The following is a 27517-nucleotide window of genomic DNA, read 5'->3' as shown; positions in this document are numbered from 1 at the left end:
ACATGACTTTTTGTGTAGGTGTCCATTAGCATGAAGGGGCTTGGACCAAATTGGTAAATGTAAATAAAATATACAGATGTGTTTCTTTACATTTCTTAAGGTACCACATTACATACATATACACTGGACATTATTATACTATTGATTGTAAGCATTTATAAAAAGTGCCACTTTTGCCTCTGGCGCCGTTGACTTGGGTGTAAAATTCTGGCAGTGATGGTGTTTCGCCAACGGACTTTCATCTATGGGCCTCCCAGCATGTAAATGAAGTGAGTTAACCCCCTAATCGGCAGACGGTTTATCTGTCAGAAAAACGACGGTAGGACCAATTCTGCCAAGAGCCCCTACATTTATAAGGAAAAGAGTTTTTTTCTCTGCCAATTTGAAGAATCTTGATGAAATTTTCAAAACTCTTACGACAGTCAGTTCAGCTTGCTGTGTTGAAAGTTTCTGGGTGAGTCATCAAGTGGGGGCCGAGAAAAAGGGGCACCAAAAATGCTTTTTGCCATGCAGTTTCACAAGGGAGATTTAGACACAACTACGGCCCGAACAGCTGGATGGAATTACACCAAATTTGACAGAAAGCTAGCTTTTGGTCCAGAAAGTGCACTTTTTGAGACTTGGTGTAAATTAATTCAGTAGTTTTTGAGATATTAAAGGAAAAAGAAATATTGATATCTAGGGGTGCAGATCCTCTGCGGATCCACCAGTCCTCGTGTTGATATCTGATTGGCTGGAAACATTTCAGTCTGGAAGCGTTGGCAGCCATTTTCGGACTCGTATTCAGCCGAGTCCCAAAATTAAAGAAAAAAGAAAAGGGGCAAGGTAGGAATACTCTTCCGTCCATAGTCCTGGTGCTGGGGTTCCCCAGGGACCCCACCAGGGCAAAAAAGCATTTTTGTAAAAATATTTGCTGCAAAATTTGCAGAGGATCCGCAAATCTTGGTGAAAATGTTTTTAAAAAATAAACAAGCCCCTGCCCCCCCCCCTCTTCATGGCTCCTAAGAGCCCCAGGGATCACCACCTCTGGGGGGCTTAATTAATATGTTGAAGCGGGGCCACATGGACCCCCTTTTGATGCTGGTAGGAGCCGCGGGGTCTACCACTTCCCAGGGGCATCAATACCTAATAGGAGTGGGGCTGTGCAAACCCTCCTCCAAAGGCTCTATAGAGCCCTGGGGACCACCACCTACCTGGTGTTTTAAAATCAAACTGGATGGGGGTCGTGCAGACCCCCCTCTGTGGTCCTAGAGGGCCCCGGGGACCACTACCTCCCTAGGGCCAAAAATCGAAACTAGAGGGGGAGGGGGACCATGCAGCCCCCCCTCCCGGGCCATTTTCAGCCCTGGGGACCACCATGGGGGTTATTCTAACTTTGGAGGAGGTGTTAATCCGTCCCAAAAGTGACGGAAAAGTGACGGATTTACCACCAGCCGTATTACGAGTCCATTATATCCTATGGAACTCGTAATACGGCTGGTGGTATATCCGTCACTTTACCATCACTTTTGGGACGGATTAACACTCCTCCAAAGTTAGAATAACCCCCCATCTCCCCAAAGTTGGCCTTAAAGAAAAAAAGAGGGGGCACGCCACCCCTATGGCCCCGGGGACTGCCACCTATCTCCTGAGGTGCCCACCCACACAAGATAGCAGTTTGCTGACACTTGGAGTAAGCGATGACAGCTCCCGCTAATGCATAGCTAACTGTAAGTCTGCTCCCAGCTGGGGAGTGGGGGCTGACTTTCCATCTGTTTTTTTGTCCCCTGTCTAGCGGGCAGGAATGCAGATTAAAGGATTGCTTCTGCACATAGGGAGAAGCATTTTTTTGCTACTCCCTGCATGCAGGAGCAGTGCCGGCTCCCGCTGGAGGTGGGCAGCTGGCAGAGACCACAGGGCCTTGAGGCTCCCCCCACAGCCTCTAGGAGGGCACAATAACTTACAAGCTCACCTGTGTGGCCCTGCCAAATATACATTAGTGGTATGCACCTTCTTCCCACCTTTTCCCTGGAAGATGGACAGCTTGCCAAAAGGCCCCTCTCAGCACAGTTTCCGCTGATTTTGAAGATGGATTTTTAATGCAGAGGAGTGTGAGCAGGTCCCAACAAAACAAAAAAGCACATACTACATTTAATTAGGAGGCAGTATCCTTATGTAGTGGACATTCAACTCTTTGCAGTTTTGTATTTTTCTCTACACGAAGATTCATGTTATTTCAGATTTATTTATGAAGATGCTTGAGGAAAAACAATCACATTGCCAAAATTACAAACATACAAAGTCACTGGAGTCATTACCTCACGGTCCTTCATGCAGCTGTAGTGTGGAATATGCACAATAAGTTTACCCAACAAGGAAGCACTTACTAATTAGCCAGTACAATGTACTCCAGTTTGGTAGACATTTTGCGCAAAACTGTGGCCTCTTCTTGGATAAATAAGCAGGTTAGGATGCATTCTAGCACCGATGTTCATCACACAGAAATTAAACCTCAAGCCCTGTGAGAAACTGGGGCTGATTGCAGAGGCCCCATAACTTTTTGCCCCCATTTTCCACTTTATGCTGGTGTTTTCCTGACTCTGATGGTGCCCTGGGTACTGCTAACCAGTCCCAGGGCCTGTGCTCTGTGTAAAATGGATATGCAAATTAGGCTAATTATAATTGGCTAAGTTAACCTACCTATAAGTCCCTAGTATATGGTAGGGCATGTAGGTTTAGGGACCACAGCATAGGTGGTGCACACCTAGGTGCATTACTGAGGTGCCCAGTGTCATTTTAAAAGCAAGCCTGCCTTGCTGGCTGCTTTTAAATTAAAGTTATATGCAAATTCGACTTTGGAATTAAAGGTACTTCCAAAGTTTTAAACTACCTTATTTTTACATATAAGTCACCCCTAAGGTGTGCCCTATGTGCCCCTATGGCTGGGTGCCATGTAACTATAAGCAGGGACTTTATAAAAATAGATTTATAAGCCCTGGTGAGGTAAAAACAGCCAAATTCGTTTTTCCCTCATTGAAGTAAATGGCCTTCATAGGCTAGAATGGGCAGACTTTATTTTAAATTTTAAAGTCTCCTTAAATGTTACATACCAAGAATTTGGTATCAACTTGATTGTTATAATAAATCCCACAACTTCCAGTTGTTGGATTTAATATAACTAGTGCAGGTAAAAAGTTTAGACTTTACCTAAAAAGTTGCCAATTTCAGCTCTGCATTGTTTTTGCTGCTGTGCTCTGATTGGCCAGCCTGCAGCAGCTTCTGCCAGGCCACTTTAATGAGGTGTGAAGTGGCCTGGCTTTACACAAAGGAATGTGCTTGGGGGAGAGAATCTCCCCTCAGCAGATGGGGAAGCAGGAAGGGGGAGGGCTGCCAAACTGGTCTTCAAAGGCAGAGAAGGACATCTGGAGCACCCAGCAACACCCCCACATCCTGCAACCCCAGACAGCTAGGTGCCCCCTTGATTAGATTAGGAGAGGGCAGGAGAGGGGTGTGTTTATGATTTTTAGCCACACCAGTGGGTGGGTTCAGCCAGATCTCTCCTCCAAAAATCAGATTCATCCATTTTGGATTTTTAGAGACTATTGCCTTCTGGGATGGATTTTTGCCACACTTCCCAGGAAGTGGTCATCACAGGGGGACGACCCTGTCCCTGATTGGAGGACCAGGGCCCCCCTGCTTTTCACCCAGGAGCAAGGATAAAACTGGCAGACCTGCACCCACGCCTCAGATCCCCACCAAATTTCAAGAAGAAAGAACTACAAGGAGAAGAAGGACTGCCCTGCTGGACCCCTGGCCTGCACCTGGACCCTGCACTCAGAAAGACTGCACCAGCTGCACACTTGGGCTTCACCACAAGAAGGACTTTGCCTGGCTTCCACTGGTTCAAGGAGGGACTCCCCGTTTGCTACAGGTGAAAAATTGCTAACCAGAGTCCCCTGCACCAACTCCTGAAAAAGTGACCAGCTGACCACTGCCCAGTGGCCAAAAAGGAGTTTGCGCCAGGTGCACTCTGGGAGTTGAAGTCCGCACTTCCCAAGGACCATCACAGAACTTCTGGACCCTTGGGGTGAGCTGTGGACCCCAAAAGAACCTTAAAAGAACATCTGGGTGAAGCCCCAGAAGTTTGGAAAAGATTGGAGAAATTTTAGAAAAAAGCTCCATAAAGTGACCGACTCGACGCGGAAATTCTAGCCGGCTTGCCTCAACCGCGACCCGGCCTGACTTCGTGGTTCGTCCCGGTCAAGAAAAACATCCGAAAAAGAGACTAAGTCCGAACGTAAAAAGTTGACCGGGACCTTCCAGCCATCGTATCCAAGAAGGGCTCCACGGACGTCGGATCAAGATCCAGGTTTACCCCGGTCGAAGGATTTTCATCTCGAAAAAACGACTAAGTCCGAAGGTAGAAATCACCACCGAGGAAACCGACTTCGCGTATCCGGACAAGGGCTCCAGGAGGTCGGATCCAACTGGCAGGTTCGTCCCGGTGAAGAAAAACTTCAAAATAAAGACTAAGTCAGAAGGTAACTTTTTTTAACCGAGGCCTCCCGCGACCTGTAGCCGAGCAGGGCTCCATCGCGGTCGGCCTGAAAGTTTGACTTTGTCCCGGTCCTGGTGCAACCAGATGACCCGATTGGCGCTTTTTGTTTCTATGCGCTAGAAAATAATAATACTTTAAAAATTCATATCTCCGGTTCCCCTGAACCGATTTTAATCGTTTTTGTGTCATTTTAAAGATAAAAATATAAGCTATTTTTATAAATTGGTTTTGGATTTTTAAACTGTTTCCTGTGTTTTATTTAATTACTGTTTTGTGATATTTGAATGCTTTACACTTTGTCTCCTAAGTTAAGCCTTGACGCTCGATGCCAAGCTACCAAGGGTAGAGCTGGGATTAATTTACTGAGACCTAACTGTACTTTTGTGGAGGTTTGTGGCTTGTTGCTAGGTGTAGGTACCTACCTGCCCTATCAATAACCCATTTTCCAACAAGCCCCACCTAGGGTGCCTAGTGGGGTTGGATGCAGCGCCTGTGGCAAACCCCCTGCTGCGTTTAAAAAAAAAAAAAAGAAATTCACTGAAAAAAAAAAAAGTTTACAGGGATGTTATAGTTAGGTTCTGAATTTACTCTCACAAAACCATTGAAAGTCACATGTTATAGTTAGAGTTATTTCAAGTCATTATAACTTGTGATTATAACATCCCTGTAACCTTTGTTTTTTCTATGCTTGCTTTTATTTTTGTCCTTGGGTGGGCAAGATCTCAGGGGCATTGCCATAAAATAGGAAGGGGGGCACACGGAGCCCCCCTCCTAGGGTTTATCAAAACCCATAGGACCTACACCTCCCCGAAGCAATGGTATTACATATGAGGGGGATGCCAGCGTGGTACTTCCGCACTCCGGGACCTCCACAGGGCCAAAGTTTATAAATTAATGCGGGGGGCACGGGCTCCAAGGAGCAACTGGGGCAAAGGATCGTAAAAGAATGGGGACTGCCACCACCCTGGACAAATTTATATAATTAATACATAGACTGCGAGGCCCTCGTGCACCGGTGACTGCCACCTCACCGGTGCCGAACTAAAACAACAAAGGGAGTCCGTCGCAGACCCCTGGTGCCAGGGACCACCACCTTCCTGGGGTGAAATTAAACAATGCAGTAGGGCTGCGCTGCCCCCCTCGTGGAGCCACAGATGGCCATGGGGACCAACCACCCCCCACCCCCTGGACCGGCTTCTGCTACCTAACTCAGGAGGTAGCTGTTTGCTCAAAAGCAAACATAACTGTCAAACAGCTCCTGCTTGCAGAAAGCAGCATTTTCATCTGTTTCCCTGCATGCAAATCTGTGTGCAGGGAAACAGATGAAAACAGTGCTCCCGCAAGCAGGGAGATGCTATTTGAAGTAGCTCCTTGCTTGCTGAAGCAATGTCGGCTCCCGCTGGATGTGGGGAGCTGGGTAGTACTGTGGGGGGCCTTCAAGGTCCCCCACAGTCCTGTTACTCTCTCTCTTTCTCTCTCTCTTCCATCCCATAATGGGTTGGAAGAGCGAGACAGAGATTGTTATTACAATGGTCTCACCATACAATAACTTCAAAGTATCACACTAGCAAGATGTTTGGTTCAAACTTTATAGTCACGTTTAGAAAATTTAAAAAACACACAAAATGTGGCGGGAATCCAGCAGTACTCGGAATATGGTGGGGGGAGCCACCAGCACCGGTGATCTTTTGTCACCCGCTGCTTTGGTGGTCTTTGAAAAAGACTGCCAAAGTCAAAATGAATTACATCCCGTAATATGTTTTTTTTCAATGAATATATATTACCTAGTGGAGATCGCCACTAGGTAGTTGTAGTTAGGACCTACATTCTATAGAAAAAGTGTTTTTTACTTGCCTATATCTTTGGTGCTGGTTGATGAATCTTCACAAAAGATTCTAAAAAAATAAGACGTTCAGGTCAGCTGCTGTCTGAAATGTTTCGGGCTGATCTGTCAAGCGGGGACCGAGAAAAAGGGGGGGTCCCTAAATGTGCTTCCTCCATGTTAATTTTCATCAGGATTTTGAACAGGAATAGCGGAGAACCACAGGACCAAATTTAGCAGAACGCCAGCTCTTGGGCCAGAAATTTACTTTTTTTGTAGTATGGTGTAAATCAGTTCAGTAGTTTTTTTAAATATTAAAGAAAAACCAAATATGTTGATATAAGGATGTGAATACTCTGCGAACACTCCAGATCTTGTGCTGAGATCTGTATGGCTGCTAACACTTCAACTAGGAAGTGATGGCAGCCATCTTGGGACTTGGCTTCCGCTGAGTCCCACAAAGAAAGATAAATAAATGAGAAAATGGGCCAGGGTAGGGATACCTATTCTCTCTCCAGGGCAAAGAAGCAATTCTTTAAAAAAAATTAACTGCAAATTTATGACAAGGTCGCGATCTTTTAAGTGCAGGTTCCTGTGCCTGTTTTAATAAAGCCCCTGGGTGAGCCAATTCCTGGGGGCACCTTAAAAATAAGGAGGGGAACACGGGCCCCCCTCCTAGGGCATATCTGTACCCCGGGGATGGCCACCTCCCCAGGCCTTAAATGAATAGTATGCAGGGAGACCACAACCTCCATGGAGCAAAATTGGTTAATTATGCTGTGGAGGGGGGTCCCCCAAGCCCTGGGGACCACCACCTCCCCGGAATATGAATGACTAGTATGCAGGGGACACATGGCCCCCGCAACCCAGGGACCTCCACCTTCCTGGGGCAAAATTATTTAATTATACTATGGGGCTCCACAGGACCCGCCCCAGGGACCACCACCTCTCTGAGGCTAACAGTAAATTATACGCAGGGGGCCACGTGACCCCCCCACAACCGCCCCAGGGACGCACCTCCCCTGAAAAAAAACATAATGAAGGGGATCTGTCGTGGACCCCCGCCCCAAGGACCATCACCTCCTTGGGGCTAACTAACATTGGAGGGAGGCCGCAAAGTCCCCCTTGCGTAGCCAATAATGGCCCTGGGGACCACCACTCTCCAGGGCCGGCTCCTGCTATGTCCCAGAGTGCCCACCCTTGGAACACAGCTGTTTGCTTTAGCTTGGTGAGAGCTGACAGCTCCCACCAAGAAAAGGAGACATAACTCTGCTTTCTGCTTCCTACGTGCCATAAGTGGAGTTTTAACCTGTTACCTTGCACACAAATATGCGTGCCGGAAAGCTATTTAAAGCAGCTCCCTGCTTGCGGGTGCAATGCCACGTCCCGTAGGATGTGGGGAGCCGGCTAGGTCCTTGTATGCCACTTTGAAGTTATTCCACAGAGACCATTGCAATAACAATAGTCTCTTTATAGAAATACTTCAACGCTGCACACAAGCAAGATGTTTGGTTGCAAATGTTATACTTATGTTTTGAGGTACAGTAGAAGAAAGTCTCTTGTGGCCTACTGGTAAGGCTTTTGGACTCCTACTCAGTAGGTTGAAGGTTCAAGACCTGGTATCTCATCAGTGTCTGTTTATTTACTAGTGTTTTGGGCTGTTAAACATTCCAAGTGATAAAACATTTATGGCTTTTTGCTATTAAAATAGCAACATCTTACCTTTGGCCTAGAGGTTAAGGTATAAGGCTCTTACCCTGAAGGTTGTGGGTTCTAGTTTAGGTGTGTCAGCAGTCACATTCCTATTTTAATAACTTTTCAAATTTAATTATTTAAGATAGGTACTGAAGTGTAATCACACTCTTTTTACTTGACAAATACATTTTCCTTTTCAATTTGTCTTAACATATATCATTCTAAGTATATTATTCATCAAAGTCTAGAAAAACTCTTTGGTTGATTAAAGGAAGTTGGCCACAAGACCTATCCACAGGCCAAGCCTTGCTGTCAACCCCTGCCATGCGTGGCCAAGGTTGGGTGGTTATAGGGGGTTGGGTGGTTGTAGGGGGTTCGGCCAGGCCCTGCAGCCAACCCCCGCTGTGCACTGCAGGCCGTACTTAGCATTGGTTGGATTAGCATATACTAATTAAAGTACTTTACGTTAAAAAAAAAACACATAGATATTCACTGAGAAAAAACAAAAGGTTACAGGGACGTTATAGTTAGGGAATATAATTAAAAAAACATAGAAATTCACCTAAAAAAAAAACAAAGGTCACAGTTATAGTTACCTTAGGCCCAAGTTATAGTAACTTGAAATAACTCTAACTATAACTGTTGAATTTTTATGGTTTTGTGCGAGTAAATTCCGAATCGAACTATAACGAACGTCCTTGTAACATATATATATATATATATATATATATATATATATATATAGAGAGATAGAGAGAGATGTATATATATATATATAGATAGTCTATAGTTATTTTTTATATATATAATATATATATATATATATATATATATATATATATATATATATATATATATATATAGGCTAACAAGGCCCTACTGCCAGTGCTCTCTCCCTGTATTGGTAACTGTGAATTGGTATCCCCATTGGCAAGTACATTATCCAACTTAAAAGTCCTTAGTATGTGGTACCTGTAGTACACAGGGCATGGGTGTTAAAGCAGTCACCAGGACCTGAAGCACTTTTGGCACCACCCTGCGTGACCCAAGCCAACTACTGACAGCAGGACTGCCATTGCTGACTGCAGGAGCAGTGCAAACAGCTTGAACTCACATGCGCCCACACCATGTGTGGCAAAGACCTAGCACTGCCATTAATATATGGCAGTCACCCCTAAGGAAAGCCTCCAGAGTCCAGGAGGGAGGGTACATTGTGTTAAAGGTGTGGCCATATAAGTGCAAGCTTATATGTCCCTATAGTGGCCTTCTCCATTAAAGGCTACTATAAGTGAACAACGGTCTATAAGAAAACATGGGCTGGAACCAGGGCAAACCAGAGATTTCCAGCTACATTGTGGTACCGCCGAGGTGGGTCATGTTTGCTATAAAAAAACATGCCTTCTCACCCCTGATATGTATCTTGTGTTGAGGACGATGTGGCAGAGACCGAGAAAGCAACCAGAGGTTGCCCACTGAGTTACCATAGTTTTCCTGTGCTCTGGCTGCCAGCTTGCAGCTGCTGCAGTAAAGACAGGATTATGACCCCCTGGGCAGAGGTGTGAACACTCCCAGGAGTTAGGACAATGGCCTGAATGGGGAGGAGATTATACCTCCCTCCCTTCCTCCCAGGAAGGCTTGTGAAGTGGTAGATCAGACGGTGAGCTTCAAAGTACACCAGGCCTCTGATATGCAAGCAGGCTGCACCCAAGTGGAGGACAAAGCCGTCCCCAGACACCAAGGCACATTTGCACCTGGGCAGGCAGGAAAATTAGTTAGTCAGGAAGCGTGCACCCCCAGAAGGCTGGCCACACCCCTAGGATGGGCAGCCTGATCTTTAAAGTCGAGGAAGAGTTCTGCCATCTTGGAAAGAGGCAGAATAGAGGGTTGTGGGTAGAAAAGGTGCCACAACCCACTGGATGTGGTCACCTCAGGGACGGATGAGCAGCTGGGGCTAGTAGCCCATTGACTACTTGCATCCACACCCCTAAATCTAGGATTGAAGAAAAATTTATAAAAACAAATAATTTTAAAAAAAACGTACCTGAATGCACTGCCACCGCCGCCATCATCACTGTGCAGCTCCTCTTTCCATTGCCGCAGGCACAGGCTCCCAGTCTGCCCTGCTGTCAATCTGAATGCTGCTATCATGTTGCTGGCATCATGACAGCCACTTTTGTATTGGTTAGAGCGCTCAGCCGGGGCGCTCCTCAGCAGACTGGGAGAGTCTGCTTGCTCTCTCCTAGGTTGGACAGAGCTTAGTGTGCATGTATTTTTGGCTGGGCAACCATACATGCGTACTGAGGGGGAGTGTTCTTTGGGCTCGTCACGTCCCGTGGCCCCGCCCCTTCTACTATACAACGATAATAAACTTAGTTTATTATTGTTGTGTTGTAGAAGTTTGGCAGCTGCTGGTGGTGGTTGGAAGGGGGGGTGACACTCCTCTGCTCAAACGGAGGAGTGCCCCTGGTCACTAGTGACTTTTCCCATTGAACCCAATGGCGAGATTTGACATCTTTTAAATACACTACTTTTAATTCTGCTTTAAAATCCATAACTCCAGTTATACACAACTGATTTCCCTTCCTTACAAGTACTTTTTGAAAAATTAGCTTTAAGAAATCTGTTAGATGGGCACCAAAGTGTGATATTTTGACAATTGGTTTGCAAACAATCCTCAAACCTCAATTCACATTTCTGTTGGGCTGAATTAAAAAAGGAAGCCCTTTGCTTGTGAATCTTTTTCTCCTGTTGTCCTTTTTATGCATATAAACTCACAACTGAGATTGCAAACCCGAATCTTCTGGCTGGGCAAAACAGAGCATTTGTGGTGACTAAGTCAAGATCTTCTCTGTCTTGAAAGAAATAAAGGCTAGACACATCTGGGGAGGGCAGCGACCACTGCACCATGGTCTACAGCTCCGCAGCCGACACAGCATCCTACCCCGGGGTGAGGACTAGATCCACGGGCAGCCATGGGGCAGATCGAGTGGGCCAACGAGCAGGCGCTGGGAGCTGGGCTCAGTAAGTACCAGAGAAGGGTACTTAGTTGCTTTTCTTTTTTTTTTTGGGTGTGGAAGGAAGTGGTGGTGAGAGCAAAGCTTTTAAGTTTGAGACAGTTCGCTGGACGAAGGGTTATGAAAGGCTTAAATACTCTCCACCCCCACCTCAGTGGGTGCATTTCGGGCTGTACCAAAAGAAGATAAGGAATTGGATTTTTTCGAATCTTATTTTGACGTTAATGTGGCACAACAAGGCCAAAGTCCCCGCGCTGTATTTACCGGGTGGCACAGTGCTTGCATTGCTGTAACCCTTTGCGCTACATTATGCCTGCACCAGGCATAATGTATACAAAGGGAGCATTCCCCAGTTAGGGGAGCCAGTAAAATGGTGCAAGGAAATCTATGGAATTTCGTTGTGCAGTTTATTACAGCACTTTTAATGCCCGCTCAAGAGCAGACGTTAAAAGGCGGCTCCCATTCTTTAGAATGGGCCCCAAAGTACTCTGCAGGAGTAGCACCAACAGTTTGGCGCTACTCCTGCAGAGTACATCAAGAGTCCTTAAAAATTACTACTGCCCCCCTACTCTGCGCAATGGTGTGGCATATTTTACATGCGGCACACACATGGTGGCGGTAGGGGGGTGCTAAGGGGCACAAGGAAAGTGGAGCTGTACTCAGTGCAGCACCACTTTCCATAAATCTGCGCCTAGGTTAGCAAACTTGGCTGACAGTTCTCGGACTCTGACAGGCTTGGAAGGCCACACGCTCTAAAGTTTAAAAACTCTGAACCCGGATCACGTACAAAGGAAACTGTGCAGAGTTTGCAGGTTCTAGAATTTTTGGAGTGATTTTGGGCCACATATTACAATACACAAATTCCGAGCTGAGCCTACGGTCTGCACTAATCTTTTGTGTGTGTTTCAAGTTTGCAGACTCCATGTGAAGCCTGTGAATTCTAGACACATTTGAAAGCCATTTAAAATATGATAAATACATTATTTGCTTATGAATTTTTGTTAAGGAGTGGGCAGGAATCAGATGTGCGTTTATTAAAAAAAGCACAAACCTTTTAAAAAACACTGCAAGCTGTGGCTCGATTCCGAGTCCATGGACTAAGCAGACCTGGGAAGAAGGGCAGAACTCCTTTTCAGTCCATGAACATCTGAGAGAATCTGCACACTTTCTGGTACGTTTATAATTAGGGCGCCCGGTTTTATGGTATTTTGTTCTTCAACAATAACAGCAGTGCTAGGACTGGTAGGGCATACAAGCACAACGCTGCATTGAAGACCAATAGGGCTGTGTCTCTGCTGATGCAGCTCCATGGTAACCTTCAATGTGAACGCCTGAACTGCATATGTCTGATTATCCTCAGCAAAAAGACCAACCAATCTGTCATGCACAGCTTGGTTTCAGCCCCAGCTGTTGGTCCCATCCACGTTGAGCTCCGTAGCCCTGCCCATAACAAGGCTAGAAAAATCTACTCAGCCACTCGCTATGGCGAGTCATATTTGATCTGGTCGATCTATCTTTATGACTTACTCACCCCTTTTGACGAGTTGACAAAGAACAGGTGTTCTGTTCAGTCAGAAGTGGAGGAGCAATAAAAGACATCTTTAAATCTTGTTCTTGTATGTCACATTTGCTCAGTGTTCACAGACAGACGTCAAGAGACAGTCTGTCTTTCAATTAATTTCCCTTCTGACTGCAGAGTTCCAGGATTTTGTAAGGTGAACTGTCTGACCTGCTGTTTAGAGTGTGAAATAAAATGATGCAGGGTGTCATGTTTTTCCTAACACACAACAATTAAATGACTAAGTCAATTGTACAAACATTTCCAAATATATTTCAGTAGTTGTGAAAGCCCTTTTTTTAAAATTTCTGTGTGATGAAAAAAATATTTTAATAGGATGAAAACAAATCAGAATACTTCATGGGTTGATGTGCAAAGGGTGTGTTTTCTGATAACCCAATTTTCACAGATTTTTAATACACTATATAGTTTCATCAGTAAACCTGCAAGTTGGTGGAAAGGTTTTAGGACATTTCTTGAAAATGTACTGTTGTAGATGACAATATGCTACCACATCATGGTCTAGTAATATATTTATTAAAAGTAAATGTTTAAGCAAACTAAGAAACACTCCTGCCCTGATGGCAATGCTATTAGTGAACTAAAAGCAAGTCATGGGTCATGTGTACCCTATATGTGGGCTAGATTCTTGTGATACATGCAGCAAACTTTAGTATACTTAATTAAACAGGAGAATTTGTATGCACTGCAGAAATGCTGAACTCAAATATTGAAGGTGCAATCATATGTGAGAATGAAAAAAGTGACTCTGTAAACTATTTGCCTAGGATCACACAATTTGAAACCTGTTTATGGGTCAAGTACATTACAGTTAGGTCGCTTAGATTATTCAAGTTACTCGACCTGCAGGTCTAGTAAAATTTTTATTATTTTTCAAATCCTGCACAATGAAATACATTGAATTGAGTTACAGGCAAATGTGGTAATTTAATTTGTCAAAAATAGCCTGGGACCGTAGAAGCTCACAGTAGTAGGGAGTCAATGGGGGCCCCTATGAAGAAACTGCTGCTGCTGTAGTCCTTTGGAACTAGAGAACTACGATGTTAAGACTTCTCAAGATACAGCATTAAAAGAAGCTTCAAAAATTCCAACAAGGACAAAAAAAAGAACATACAAATACAACAAACTGTTCCTGGACAGGTGCTGCCGAAAGCAAAGTAGGAGAACAGTCTTGACATATAAGTCTTATTATTATATTGCATGGAGTCCAAAACAAACGTGTAGTGTGGTGTGGAGAACAAAATCCAAGGGCTGGCAATGAGAAGAAAGAATTCCACCAATAAAAAACCTTTGTTTCATGTTTCCAAATGGGTGTTTGCTACCAGAGTTGCACCTCTGTTCTGTTAAAACACCAACAAAAGAAAAGAAATGTAAAAAATGAAAAATAGTTCTTTTGAGAACCACTCAGAAATCAGTAAACGAGTTTGAGGCTGATTTAGAGTTTGGTGTGCAGGTTACTCCACCACAAACGTAAAGGATATCCCGTCCGTCATATTACAAGTGCCATAGGATATAGAAGAATTGCAGCAAAGCAGATGGTATATCTGTCATGTTTGCGGCAGAGTAACCCGGTCAGCCAAACTCTAAATCAGGCCAAATTCACTGAAAAAAGCAGTTACAGTGATGTTATGATTAGGTCTGGTTACAACACTAAGTTATGCTTATGTACACGATCTGTTACTCGCATAACTGCCATGTAAACCATAAACTGCACACAACATGCAATGCATGTAACTTCAGGAATGCACACCAATAAGTAAGAACACATGACAGCACAACATCATTAAATAACAACCCGTACCCAAGTAAAGAAACTGATATGGATTGTGCCAATAACGAAAGCTGGTAAACTTTTAGTGGGTTTAGGGTTTTAAAAAGTTTTTAGTAATTTATATTTGAATGAACATACTATATTTGTGTGTTAACACACACACACACACATATATATAAATACATATAAATACACACAATAATCAGGGGGTAGTTCTAGTTAGGACCTAGTTTCCATAGGAAAAGCATTTTTTGTTTTGCCTAAAACTTTTGCGCCGTGTGACAAATCTTAATGAAATTTTCAAAACTAGTATGCACACGTCAGCTGCTGTGTGGAAAGTTTCGGGGTGATTTGCCAAGCATAAAGCTTGGTCCAGAAAGAGCCCTTTTTGTTATTTAGTGTAAATCATTCAGTAGTTTTGGAGTTAATAAAGTAAAAGGAATTTTTATATCTAGGTATGTCCTCATGGAGGATCTGTGGATCTCAGACCAAAGCAAGGCCCTGATTGACTTCCTAAAACCTGACAGGAAGTTGAAGCCACTATTTTCTTTCTCGCTTGGGCCAAGTAAGGGAAGAAACAAAGGGGAAAAACACATAAGCAGTCAGAATACATTTATTGTGACCCTATAGGAAACATGGTGAGGTCTCTTAGGGATCCCTCATGGTAAGAGAATTGCCCAATTTTTTTGGGGGGTGATCCACAGACCCACCGCAGGGCTCTGCACGATCCCACTGTGTAAACTCGCAAAGAATCGGTGGACCCAAAACCAAGTTGCTCCGTGCACAAAAGATGTCCACGAAAACATACCGATAATCTTTTACACCATAAGGCATATTTAGATACAAAAATTGTAATAATCACAGTACAACAAATACCAAAACATTGTGGCTTACCTGTTTTAATATGTCTGAAAACTGCAACTCATTCTCCTGGTTAGAAAGCTCTTCTTTCACTTCAGAGTAGGTATCATTTATAATAGCCAAGAACATATTCTAGAAAAAAAGATTATGGAATTAATTTTATAAGCATTTATTTAGAAAGATCATTGAAAGTCAGCATTTACATCTTTCAGGGAACCAAACTAAAAAGGCTTGGTTAAATTAAGTTTCTCACATTGATTGCTGATGTGCCTAAAAGTCATAATGTAGACCATTAGTTATTGCAGACTAATGTCATGCTCACAAGACAATTATGGTCCTACTGGGGAAAAAAGGATTCTGAAATAAAGATTCAAAATAAATCAAAAACCTTAGGCACCACCATTAACTTCAGTTCTCCCCACCCAGTAGATGAAAAAAAACAAGATTTGAACATGTACCATCCCCTCCAACAGAAGTAATATCCTACTATTTAGTACCAAAGGCAGTTACTCAGACAGCAACTATTCAGGAACACCTGACATTGATGATGCATAATGACTAGATAACATAGTAAGATATTTAAATTCTGAAATAGCTCATGTGCTTATGAACACTGTCAGTTTGGTAGTCATTAATATTATTACTTAATTTCTAAAGCACACTGTACAGAAGGCCCGGGATTGCAATAAAGCCTAATCAGTAAAAAAAAGATTTTCAATTTCCTGCAAAGCCATGGGTGATTTTCAGTACTTCCTAGATCATATGGAGCCTTAATTAAAGACTAGTCTACTACCAGAAAAACTAGCCACCAACTGGCTCTTTGCGGTATTGTTGAATAGCAAGTAAGTTGGTCTTAGAGGCGGATGCCTATTAGGAACCTACCTTTTAAAGAGAGTTTAGATGAAGAGCGACCCTTTATGAAAAAGAGTATAATACACTGAACATAATATTTTAAAAATCATCCTCTTCCTAATTCAAATCTCTGAAGATACCTTAAATTTGAAGTAATGAAAACATTCTTACTGATACAGAAGACCAAATGAGCTGCTGCATTCTATAGATCTGCAGCCTTTATATCCAGTATTGAGGCATCCTAAACTGGACAAATGATTTCCTTGAAAATGAAGGGGAGAAAACGGAGAATTTTCTTTAAAGTTATTAGAAAATAAAGTAGGATATCAGATAGTTAACATGACCTTGAAAGGTCGACCCTGTGTTAAAGACAACCTCTAAGGGCCAGATGTAGGTACTTTGCAAATTGAGACTATGGGCACTCACTGACATGGAGGCCTGCTGTAGTCAGCAGACCTCCATGTCCGTGACTGCTTGTTAATAAAGCAGTTTTTTTTTTTCAAGTGTCGCAAATAGGAAGGGAACACCCCTTCCTATTTGCGAGTCTGAAATGCATTTTGCGAGTCGGTCCGACTCGCAAAATGCATTTCTGCATAGCAAACTCCGGTTTGCGACTCGCAAACGGCAATTTTTGCCGTTTGCGAGTCGCAAACTGGTTGCTACATCTGGCCCCTAGTTCCTAGCACCAGGGGAGGTACTGAGTTCGATTGACCACCATACATCAGACCAACTGAAAGATTATTATCAGAGATCAAATTCTCACTTCTGTTCAAGATAGGGCAAGGAGAATTCACATCCATCCAGGCAGCAATAGCTCCTAAGCAGTCTATACACTGCTTCTGCATGATTCTATAATTGGAAGTATTAACTATAAGCTGAGTATTGCTGGCATAGGTATAAATCATGTCACAACCAATTGAGTCAAAAAAGGGCAGTGGATAAGTTAAAAACAGACTAATTTCTTGCTCTTGTGGAAGTTTAAACTACCTGTAATCCATCACCTAAAGTAAACCCAAACCTATTAAGGATATGGGCTTTCACGCCACCCCCCTCCAAATGCTTGAGGAGGATGGAATTAGAAATTGTTTAAAAGACCACTACAGGTCCTGTAACACCAAGGATGCCCACCACATCTTCCCAGTAGAAGCCCGGTGTCATAAATAGAAGATACAAATACATCCCCTGTCCGTTGAGCTAACAGGAAACTGGCCTACATAGGAACTAGAAGCTGCTAGTTTTCCAAATAGGATGACAATTATATATTGATCATAGTTTCTGTAAATTTCCCAAAAAAAGGAAGGAGAGAGAAAGAGAAATCTATAGTTTGCCATAAATGGGGGTCTGTTTTAAGCATCCTTTAGAAGAGGAATCACAGTAGCTGCTTCCACTAAGAAGAAACAGATCCCTGCATAAAATAGATCCATGAGAGAAGGAGTAATATTTAAAGGGTGTAATAATCTTCAAAAGACGATGATCCACAAAGGACCCCGAGCTGAATCTCACAGTAAGTAGCAAAGATGCTGGTTCCAAGTAGGAGTATCCAAAACAAGGGAACAGTGTAGTGCGAGAGCACTGCACCTGGTTGTGATTGGGCTTCCAGAACCTGTAATCATCGACAAACAAAACAACAGGCCCTGACCAGGAAATGTCCTCACATTGAACAACAGAAACTGCAGTCTCACCCCTCTTTCCCTTCCATCAATTAAACTGTAGTACTCAGGGAGAACGATTCAGCTGCCCTTTGGTAACAAAGTCCCCACTGACTTTCTAGAGCCCTGGAGTTATGCTCCTTCACTTTAGTGGCTGGGTTTCGACCCTCTAGCCTCACAAATGCAGTCAATATGCTTTCACTGTCTGGGGAAGGTGTATGCACCTTCAAATGTGTGTTCTGCTTACCAGGGCCCTCCTCCATGAATGATACTGGTCCCAGACTCAGACTCTCACCCCCACACAGACTCCTTCTACCATACTTGTGTCAAACACTCACTGCACATACACGCACTCGACATGCACATAGAATATCACTGCAAGGATATAGAGCTGTTTCATGACAGCTAAAATGTTTGGTCACACTAAAGATTCACAAAACTTGATATGCTTTCACCACCACTTTATTTATGTTAGTAAGCCAAGGTATGAATATGTGTTTAGTGTGTCCCTCCATGGCTCTGAATAGGTTCTGGATTTCACACTACCATGGACATATGAAGTTCTCAGCCCACAAGCTAGATTAGCATGATGCTGTGACCAAATAAATAATGTCAGGATACAAGTTTCATATGCACTTAGACACTCAGTATGGGAATGTTAGAAATTGGGTTTTTGGATGGCAGTCAGTGTAGGAGGCTGGCCTGGCTTGTAGTGGGTACCAAGAGGTACTTACACCTTGCACCAGGTCCAGGTATCCCTTATTAGTGTAGAGGAGTGTCTAGCAGCTTGGGCTGATAGAAAAGGTAGCTTAGCAGAGCAGCTTAGGCTGAACTAGGAGACAAGTGAAGCTCCTACAGTACCACTAGTGTCATATGCACAATATCATAAGAAAACACAATACACAGATATACTAAAAATAAAGGTACTTTATTTTTATGACAATATGCCAAAGTATCTCAGTGAGTACCCTCAGTATGAGGATAGCAAATATACACAAGATATATGTACACAATACCAAAATATGCAGTAATAGCAATAGAAAACAGTGCAAACAATGTATAGTCACAATAGAATGCAATGGGGGCACATAGGGATAGGGGCAACACAAACCATATACTCTAGAAGTGGAATGCGAACCACAAATGGACCCCAAACCTATGTGACCTTGTAGAGGGTCGCTGGGACTGTAAGAAAACAGTGAGGGTTAGAAAAATAGCCCAACCCAAGACCCTGAAAAGTGGGTGCAAAGTGCACCTAAGTTCCCCAAAGAGCACAGAAGTCGTGATAGGGGAATTCTGCAAGGAAGACCAATACCAGCAATGCAACAATGATGGATTTCCTGACGAGAGTACCTGTGGAACAAGGGGAACAAGTCCAAGAGTCACGATCAAGTCGGGAGTGGGCAGATGCCCAGGAAATGCCAGCTGTGGGTGCAAAGAAGCTGCCACCGGATGGTAGAAGCTGTAGATTCTGCAAGAACGACAAGGGCTAGAAACTTCCCCTTTGGAGGATGGATGTCCCACGCCGTGAAGAGTCGTGCAGAGGTGTTTCCGTGCAGAAAGACCGCCAACAAGCCTTGCTAGCTGCAAAGGTCGCGGTTAGGGTTTTTGGATGCTGCTGTGGCCCAGGAGGGACCAGGATGTTGCCAATTGCGTGAGGAGACAGAGGGGGCGTCCAGCAAGACAAGGAGCCCACTCAGAAGCAAGCAGCACCCGCAGAAGTGCCAGAACAGGCACTACAAAGTGGAATGAACCGGAGCTCACCGAAGTCACAAAAGAGGGTCCCACGATGCCAGAGGACAACTCAGGAGGTCGTGCACTGCAGGTTAGAATGCCGGGGACCCAGGCTTCGCTGTGCACAAAGGAAATCCTGGAAGAGTGCACAGGAGCCGGAGTAGCTGCAAAACATGTGGTTCCCAGCAATGCAGTCTAGCGTGGGGAGGCAAGGACTTACCTCTACCAAACTTGGACTGAAGAGTCACTGGACTGTGGGAGTCACTTGGACAGAGTTGCTGAGTTCAAGGGACCTTGCTCGTCGTGCTGAGAGGAGACCCAGAGGACCGGTGATGCAGTTCTTTGGTGCCTGCGGTTGCAGGGGGAAGATTCCGTCGACCCACAGGAGATTTCTTTGGAGCTTCTAGTGCAGAGAGGAGGCAGACTACCCCCACAGCATGCACCAACAGGAAAACAGTCGAGAAGGCGGCAGGATCAGCGTTACAAGGTCGCAGTAGTCGTCTTTGCTACTTTGTTGCAGTTTTGCAGGCTTCCAGCGCGGTCAGCAGTTGATTCCTTGGCAGAAGGTGAAGAGAGAGATGCAGAGGAACTCTGATGAGCTCTTGCATTCGTTATCTAAGGAATTCCCCAAAGCAGAGACCCTAAATAGCCAGAAAAGGAGGTTTGGCTACTTAGGAGAGAGGATAGGATAGCAACACCTGAAGGGGCCTATCAGAAGGAGTCTCTGACGTCACCTGCTGGCACTGGCCACTCAGAGCAGTCCAGTGTGCCAGCAGCACCTCTGTTTCCAAGATGGCAGAGGTCTGGAGCACACTGGAGGAGCTCTGGGCACCTCCCAGGGGAGGTGCAGGTCAGGGGAGTGGTCACTCCCCTTTCCTTTGTCCAGTTTCGCGCCAGAGCAGGGCTGAGGGATCCCTGAACCGGTGTAGACTGGCTTATGCAGAGATGAGCAGCATCTGTGCCCATCAAAGCATTTCCAGAGGCTGGGGGAGGCTACTCCTCCCCAGCCCTAACACCTTTTTCCAAAGGGAGAGGGTGTAACACCCTCTCTCTGAGGAAGTCCTTTGTTCTGCCATACTGGGCCAAGCCTGGCTTGACCCCAGGAGGGCAGAAACCTGTCTGAGGGGTTGGCAGCAGCAGCAGCTGCAGTGAAACCCCGGGAAAGGTAGTTTGGCAGTACCCAGGTCTGAGCTAGAGACTCGGGGGATCATGAAATTGTCTCCCCAATGCCAGAATGGCATTGGGGTGACAATTCCATGATCTTAGACATGTTACATGGCCATGTTCGGAGTTACCATTGTGACGCTATACATATGTCGTGACATATGTATAGTGCACGCATGTAATGGTGTCCCCGCACTCACAAAGTCCGGGGAATTTGCCCTGAACAATGTGGGAGCACCTTGGCTAGTGCCAGGGTGCCCACACACTAAGTAATTTAGCACCCAACCTTTACCAGGTAAAGGTTAGACATATAGGTGACTTATAAGTTACTTAAGTGCAGTGGTAAATGGCTGTGAAATAACGTGGACATTATTTCACTCAGGCTGCACTGGCAGGCCTGTGTAAGAATTGTCAGATCTCCCTATGGGTGGCACAAGAAATGCTGCAGCCCATAGGGGTCTCCTGGAACCCCAATACCCTGGGTACCTCAGTACCATATACTAGGGAATTATAAGGGTCTTCCAGTATGCCAATGTAAATTGGTGCAATTGGTCACTAGCCTGTTAGTGACAATTTGGAAAGAAAATGAGAGAGCATAACCACTGAGGTTCTGGATAGCAGAGCCTCAGTGAGACAGTTAGTCATAACACAGGTAACACATACAGGGCACACTTATGAGCACTGGGGCCCTGGCTGTCAACATATATACAGTGAAATATGGGGGTAACATGCCAGGCAAGATGGTACTTTCCTACAGTCAGGTTACCCCCGTCCAAGCAAGGACCCTCACTTTAGTCAGGGTTAAGGAGAATCACACTTAGTTAAACCCCGCTCACCCTCTTGGTAGCATGGCATGAGCAGGTAGGCTTAACTTCAGAGACAAGGTGTAAAGTATCTGTACCAACACATACAGTAATATAGTAAAAACACCACAAAATTACTCAGCACAAGTTTAGACAAATAGCCAATATTTATCTGAACAAAACAAGACCAAAACGACAAGAATCCGACATACACAAGTCAAATTATGAATTTTTTAAGATTAAACTTAAAAATCATGCTTAGAAACTCAAAATGCTTCGACACGGCGTCGTGACAGAGTCGTTCCCAACAATCCAACACCAACGGCGCCGGGCACGGAGTCACGCAGACTCCCACGTACAGTACCTTAGTATAGAGTGAAAACAAGCTAGTGCGCGAAGTCGGGGACGGCAGCATCGCTGGATCCGAGGCAGCATCCGTTCCGCTGTGGGCGAAGGAGCTGAGGCGTCATGAAGAGGAGTTGATTCCTTGCTGTGGAGCGGTGGAGGTGAAGTGGCGTCGGTGCGAAGCGTTAAATCTGCGCACTTCAGAGGTGTAGTCAATATCCTGCAGTCACGACGTGGTGCGGCGACTTTCACGGATCCGCAGACTTCGGTAGGGCTGCAGTGGTGTCGGACTGCGAGGGTAGTCGAACTCTAGTGAGGACCACAGAATCGGGTACAGGCGGCTGTAGGAGGCTGGCCTGGTTTGTAGTCGGTAACTTGGGTACTTACACCTTACACCAAGTCCAGTTATCCCTTATTAGTGAAATGTAGTAGTGTTCTATCAGCTTAGGCTGATGGAGGTAGCTATAGCAGTGCAGCTTAGGCTGAACTAGGAGACATGCAAAGCTCCTGCAATACCACTTACAGTTACACAGTACTTATGCACAAGTAAAGACAATACTCAGTGTTACCAAAAATAAAGGTATTTATTTGGGTGACAGTACCAAAAATATCTTAGAGACAATACTCCTTCTGGAGGTAAGTATTATACACAATATAGACACTAGACACCAAAATTAGACAAGTAAATAGTCATAGAACAATGCAAACAATAGGAAATGCTACAGATTGCAATGGGAGAAAACGGGTCTAGGGGCAACACAAACCATATACTAAGAAAGTGGAATGCGAATCACGAATTACTCCCTAAACAGGTGTAGTATGTGCAGAATTGTTGGGAGAGGAAGAATACAGTAAAGGTAAGTAAATTACCCCACACCAGAGCCCAGAAAAGCAGGAGTAAAGTACTGCAACTTTCCTTACGACACACTACACCTCGTGATTGGGATTTTCCAGCAACCAACCAAGACGCAAAGAACAACTGCAGGGGACGCGCGCGACGCTGCTGCCTTTGTGGAGGAGGAGGGGCTGCCCCAGGGCCGGGAGCCCTTTAAATACAGTTCTGCGTTCCCGCTCGCGGGACGCGCCCGGGTAAATCCCGGGCCAAGGGCGGGCCCGTCCTTGCCCGTCATTGCCAGGAAGAGGCAGGGCAGGGCCCCCCCGACATCCCTCTAAAGACTCTGGATTAGGCAGCTCATAGGCGTGTGGCTGCCTGAAGGTACTGTCTTGGTGTTTTTTTATATAACTTCTTCGCCACCCAGTGTTGGGACCTGAATTTTTAGTATTTAACAAAGTAAAAGCTAAATCAGCAGCATTTTGCTACCAGGTTGGATTTTGAATTATATCTGTTGTGGTATTTATACCCTTCTTCTCCCTTTTTTTCTCCCCTTTTTTTACAACAAATCAGAGGATCCCAACAACCTACCAAATGGGAAAGAGGAAAGCTAGTAGCAATCCCAACGAGCAGGGAGGGGCAAAGAAAGTACCCAGACATGCTGCTGAGAACTGTACACTGACTCAAATTGACGAACTTATAGAGGAAGTGGAGAGTTTGTTAGCTACTAAACCCTCAAAACCCCGTAAGAAAGATGTTATTGCTACCACGAATGACATCAAATCCTTCTTTGCCCCTGTGAGTAGAGAATCACAGACATCCAAATCTCAGGGTTCTAACTTAGAATCTAATATGTTAGAAAACCCACGCAACCTAATAGCGAGCCCTATACCAAGCCTGCCCAGTCGGCAGGATGGTGTGTCCCCCCTTATAAATTGTAATAACCGTTTTTCACCTCTTGCCCTATTGGCGCCACTTGAATCAGAGAAGATTATGTCAAGGGGAACAGAGAAGATAATAACATCCTCAGCTATCCAGAAGTAACAGCCTGCTGAATTACAGCTAGTACATATAAGAGCTGAAATTCTGAGTCTTAGGGAGTACCTTACATCCTTTAGCCATATGATATATGAAGTTGGAGGGCATATCAGCAGTAATTGGAGATATAAGGCAGTCATCATTAAAATCTGACTCTAACTCCCTGGGGAAGCCAACCTTATTAGCTGAAACATCCATGACAGGGAGGTGTAGGGATAAAAGGGCTGAAGTGCGGATCATTCACAGGAGCGATAGCGTACCTCCTGTAGTGGGCGCCTCTAACAAATGGGACAAAATCTTGAATAAGGGGGCCAACTGTGAGGTGCACGGAAATGAACCCTTAGATAAGAGGTCTACATGTCCTATGAGAAATGCCCCCTCAAGCCAGATCAGACATAGTGATTACGATATATACATGATAAATGTCCCCAAGCTAAGTAATGGCCAACGAGGGCAAGGGGATTCTCTTAAAAATAAAGTAATCCATTGGATAAGGGGGACAAAGAAGTGCAGCTCTATTATAAGGGATGACACAGTCACCGCACAGAAATATACAAGAGTAGGACTGACAACAGATTTTATAGGGTTAAAACTGATCAGCCAGAGCCTAGTTAAGGGCCTTCTGGCACTTAATGTAAAAGTGAGACCCGGTGCTTCATCCCAAGTGTCACTTACCCATAAACTCCCTCAATCACTGACAAATCTGGGTTTTCAAGAGAGAAATAACATCCCAGCGGCTCAGGATATATGTACCCATAGAAGGGATCAAATGAACAGCCCAACTTCAGCCATAGACTGACATGAAGCCCCCACGGTGAAGGCTGGGAGAGACGGTATACCCAGTCACGATCCCTTTACGTTAAGTAACCAGATACCATACACCCTGGGAGCAGAGTCAAAAGTATATTGCAGTGATGTACTAAAGGAGAAGGACCTGGGAGCAACGCCTTGTCTAAATGAGACTAGAGAAAAGCCACCCGATATGGGGGATGGTTTTGAACTACCGATCAGTTTTCTATCTTGGAACGTGGCAGGGCTGCTTCAGAAAACAGCGAACCCTGACTGGTGCAGTGACTGGTGCAGTTTCATAGATCAACACCATATTATTTTACTGCAGGAGACATGGGCTTCATCAGCAATTAACAGAGAAGGTTATTGGACCTTCCAGAAGACCGCGCTTCCATCACCATCTGGCAGGGCCTCAGGGGGTTTGATAATCTGGCTAAAACATGATTTGTTCCCTAAGGTGAAGGAACTAGCAACCCCTACAAGGGATCTACTAGCTGTTGAGGTTGAAATTAGTACCACCAGGGGTCCTGTTATTATAATAATTGTATTGTAAATATATATGTCAGACCGGGTATCCAAAGGACGCAGACTGTTATGATGAGTATGCTAACAGACTTTCTTAATTGTCTTCCTGGAAGGCGGGGTTTAATTGTCGCAGGAGATTTTAATATGCAATTAAATTGCAGAGACGACAACCAGCAAAGAGGAATCCAGTTAGCAGATCCATGGGATAGATCTGGGCCGGAGCAAGTTATATCTAAGAAAGAAGGAGGAACATTTGACCTACTTGAAGATTTAATAAAAATAAAGGGATTAAGAATAGTAAATGGAAACACCAGATCAGACACCCCGGCATACCCTACATATAGGAAAGGTCTATACTCTAGCCATCTAGACTATGTTTTAGTAGATGACGCTCTCTGGAAATCTCTTATTGACATGGTTGTTCTCCCTCGTTATGACAGTGACCATCAAGCTCTGAGTACCACCTTTTCTACTATTCTATTTAGTTGTAAATCATTGACAACATGGGCCCAAAGTAGCGTCTTAACTACGACCAATGATTATAAAAATGTGAAATGGGATTGGGTGGAGAATTATGTAAACTTCCAGCTATTAATTTATAGAATAGTTGTAACAACGCTCTCCCCACTGAAGCATATAAATACGATACTGGTGAATTTGATCAATCTGCATAGTATCTTAATTACCCGGCTAAAACCACATTTTCAAATAGCAAGGTGGCGAACAGAGACTAGGACTAGAACATGGAGGTGGTTCTCTAACTCCTGCCGTTTGGCTAAAATACAGCTATTGGGAGCACTTAAGGCAGGGAACTGCCGAGAGATCAGAAAATTCAGGGCTGCATACAAAGTGGTACTTAAAAACACACAAAAAACGTGGGTAACTAAATATTGTAACAGGATGGTTGATGCACTTTATGAGAAAGATTTTGAATGATTCTGGAAATTAGTGGCAGACAAAAGTAGTTCTCAAGGTGTGGAGAACTTTCCCGTAATTCAGCCTGAAACTTGGGTGACGTATTTTAAAAATGTATACAGAAAACCTCAAATTAGTAGCACCACTATTCCTTCTTCAAAATCTAATGAACCTTCTGCCAATACTTCTATGGACGGTAGAGTTATATCACCCAAATTCGACCTGGATCTTTTCTCCCTAAAAGAAACAACTCTGGCTCTTCGATCAATACGGAAAGGGAAGGCCCCTGGTCTTGATGGCATCCCAGGTGATTTATATTTGTCCCGACTGACAACTTGGTCTCTGTATCTAAATGCGCTCAGCAACGAGATACTGAGGGGGGGAGGACTTCCTACCACGTGGAAAGGAGCAATCCTAGTCCCTATTTATAAGAAAGGGCCAAGGGAACAACCTTCCAATTATAGGCCTATTAGCCTAATTGATTTTAGTCAAAAGATATTTAGCAAGCAGGTACTGAACAGACTACAGACTTGGATAGAGGATTCTCATATTCTCTCCGACTTCCAGGCAGGTTTTAGAAAAGGAATGAGTACAATAGATCAGGTATTCAGGTTTAACCTTCTCTGCTGGAAATACTTGACACTTAATAAGAGCCATCTATATGTAGCCTTTATTGATTTAAAAGCTGCCTTTGACATGGTACCTCGGGATCTATTATGGAATATCATGGAGAGCTACCAACTTGAAGGAGAATTACTAAGATTGATTAGGTACCTACATGAAGGGACTTACGCTCAAGTACGTTGGTCACAAAGTGGCGATCTAACAGAAACTATATCTGTCAATAGGGGGGGTAGGCAGGAGTGCATTTTGGCACCAACATTGTTTAATCTTTACATTAATGGTGCGGCGTACCAACTGCTACACTGTAACCATGATGCCCCAAGACTAGCTGGATCCCCTGTCCCCATTTTAATGTTTGCTGATGACACTTTATTAATCTCGAGAACACCCATGGGCTCACAAAATGAACTGGATGCTTTTTATAACTTCTGTTTTACCAGAGGTCTTGAAATGAATCCAACAAAATCAAAGTTCATGGCTTTTAACCCACATAAATCGTTTAGGGGAGAATGACCATAGCAGGCCAACCAGTGGAGAGAGTCAGCCAGTTTAACTATCTGGGGATCAGGCTAAGTGATAACCAACACTGGTTGGCGCAGATTGGGAAGAGTCTGACAGTGCTCAGGCAGAGGTCAACAGCGATAGGGAGGAAAATTGCCAATACCTTGGAACAGGAGATATCACCCGCATTACTGTCTATAAAGCAGCCGCAGTTGCAGCTTCAATCTATGGTGCTGAGCTCTGGGGATATACTAACTCTAGGTGTTTGACTACGGTAGAAAACCGTTTCATACGGAATTTCTTGCGGCTACTGATGAGTACCCCTCTCACCCCCCTTAGATTTGACCTAGCCTTAAACGAGATCCATAACGAAATTGCATTAAGACCACTCATGTATTGGGTTCGTCTTTGGACCTTGGAGTACTTGTCAACCCTCCATGTAGCATTAGATGAGTTTCTCGTACGTG

General features: G+C 44.4%; 1 protein-coding gene across 3 annotated transcripts in view; it reads right to left on the bottom strand.

Annotated features, from left to right (window-relative positions):
* LOC138300760 (polycystin-2-like protein 1) overlaps positions 1 to 27517 on the bottom strand; it is a 2286574-nt gene that overhangs the window by 788294 nt on the left and 1470763 nt on the right. For all 3 annotated transcript variants that reach the window (XM_069240515.1, XM_069240516.1, XM_069240517.1), the window contains one exon: positions 15313 to 15411. In XM_069240515.1, the coding sequence (XP_069096616.1) occupies positions 15313 to 15411 (99 nt within the window). The remainder of the gene's footprint in view (positions 1 to 15312; positions 15412 to 27517) is intronic.

This window comes from Pleurodeles waltl, chromosome 6 (genome assembly GCF_031143425.1).
Source record: "Pleurodeles waltl isolate 20211129_DDA chromosome 6, aPleWal1.hap1.20221129, whole genome shotgun sequence".
Taxonomy (NCBI): Eukaryota; Metazoa; Chordata; class Amphibia; order Caudata; family Salamandridae; genus Pleurodeles; species Pleurodeles waltl.
This window is presented reverse-complemented; position numbering and strand designations above follow the sequence as displayed.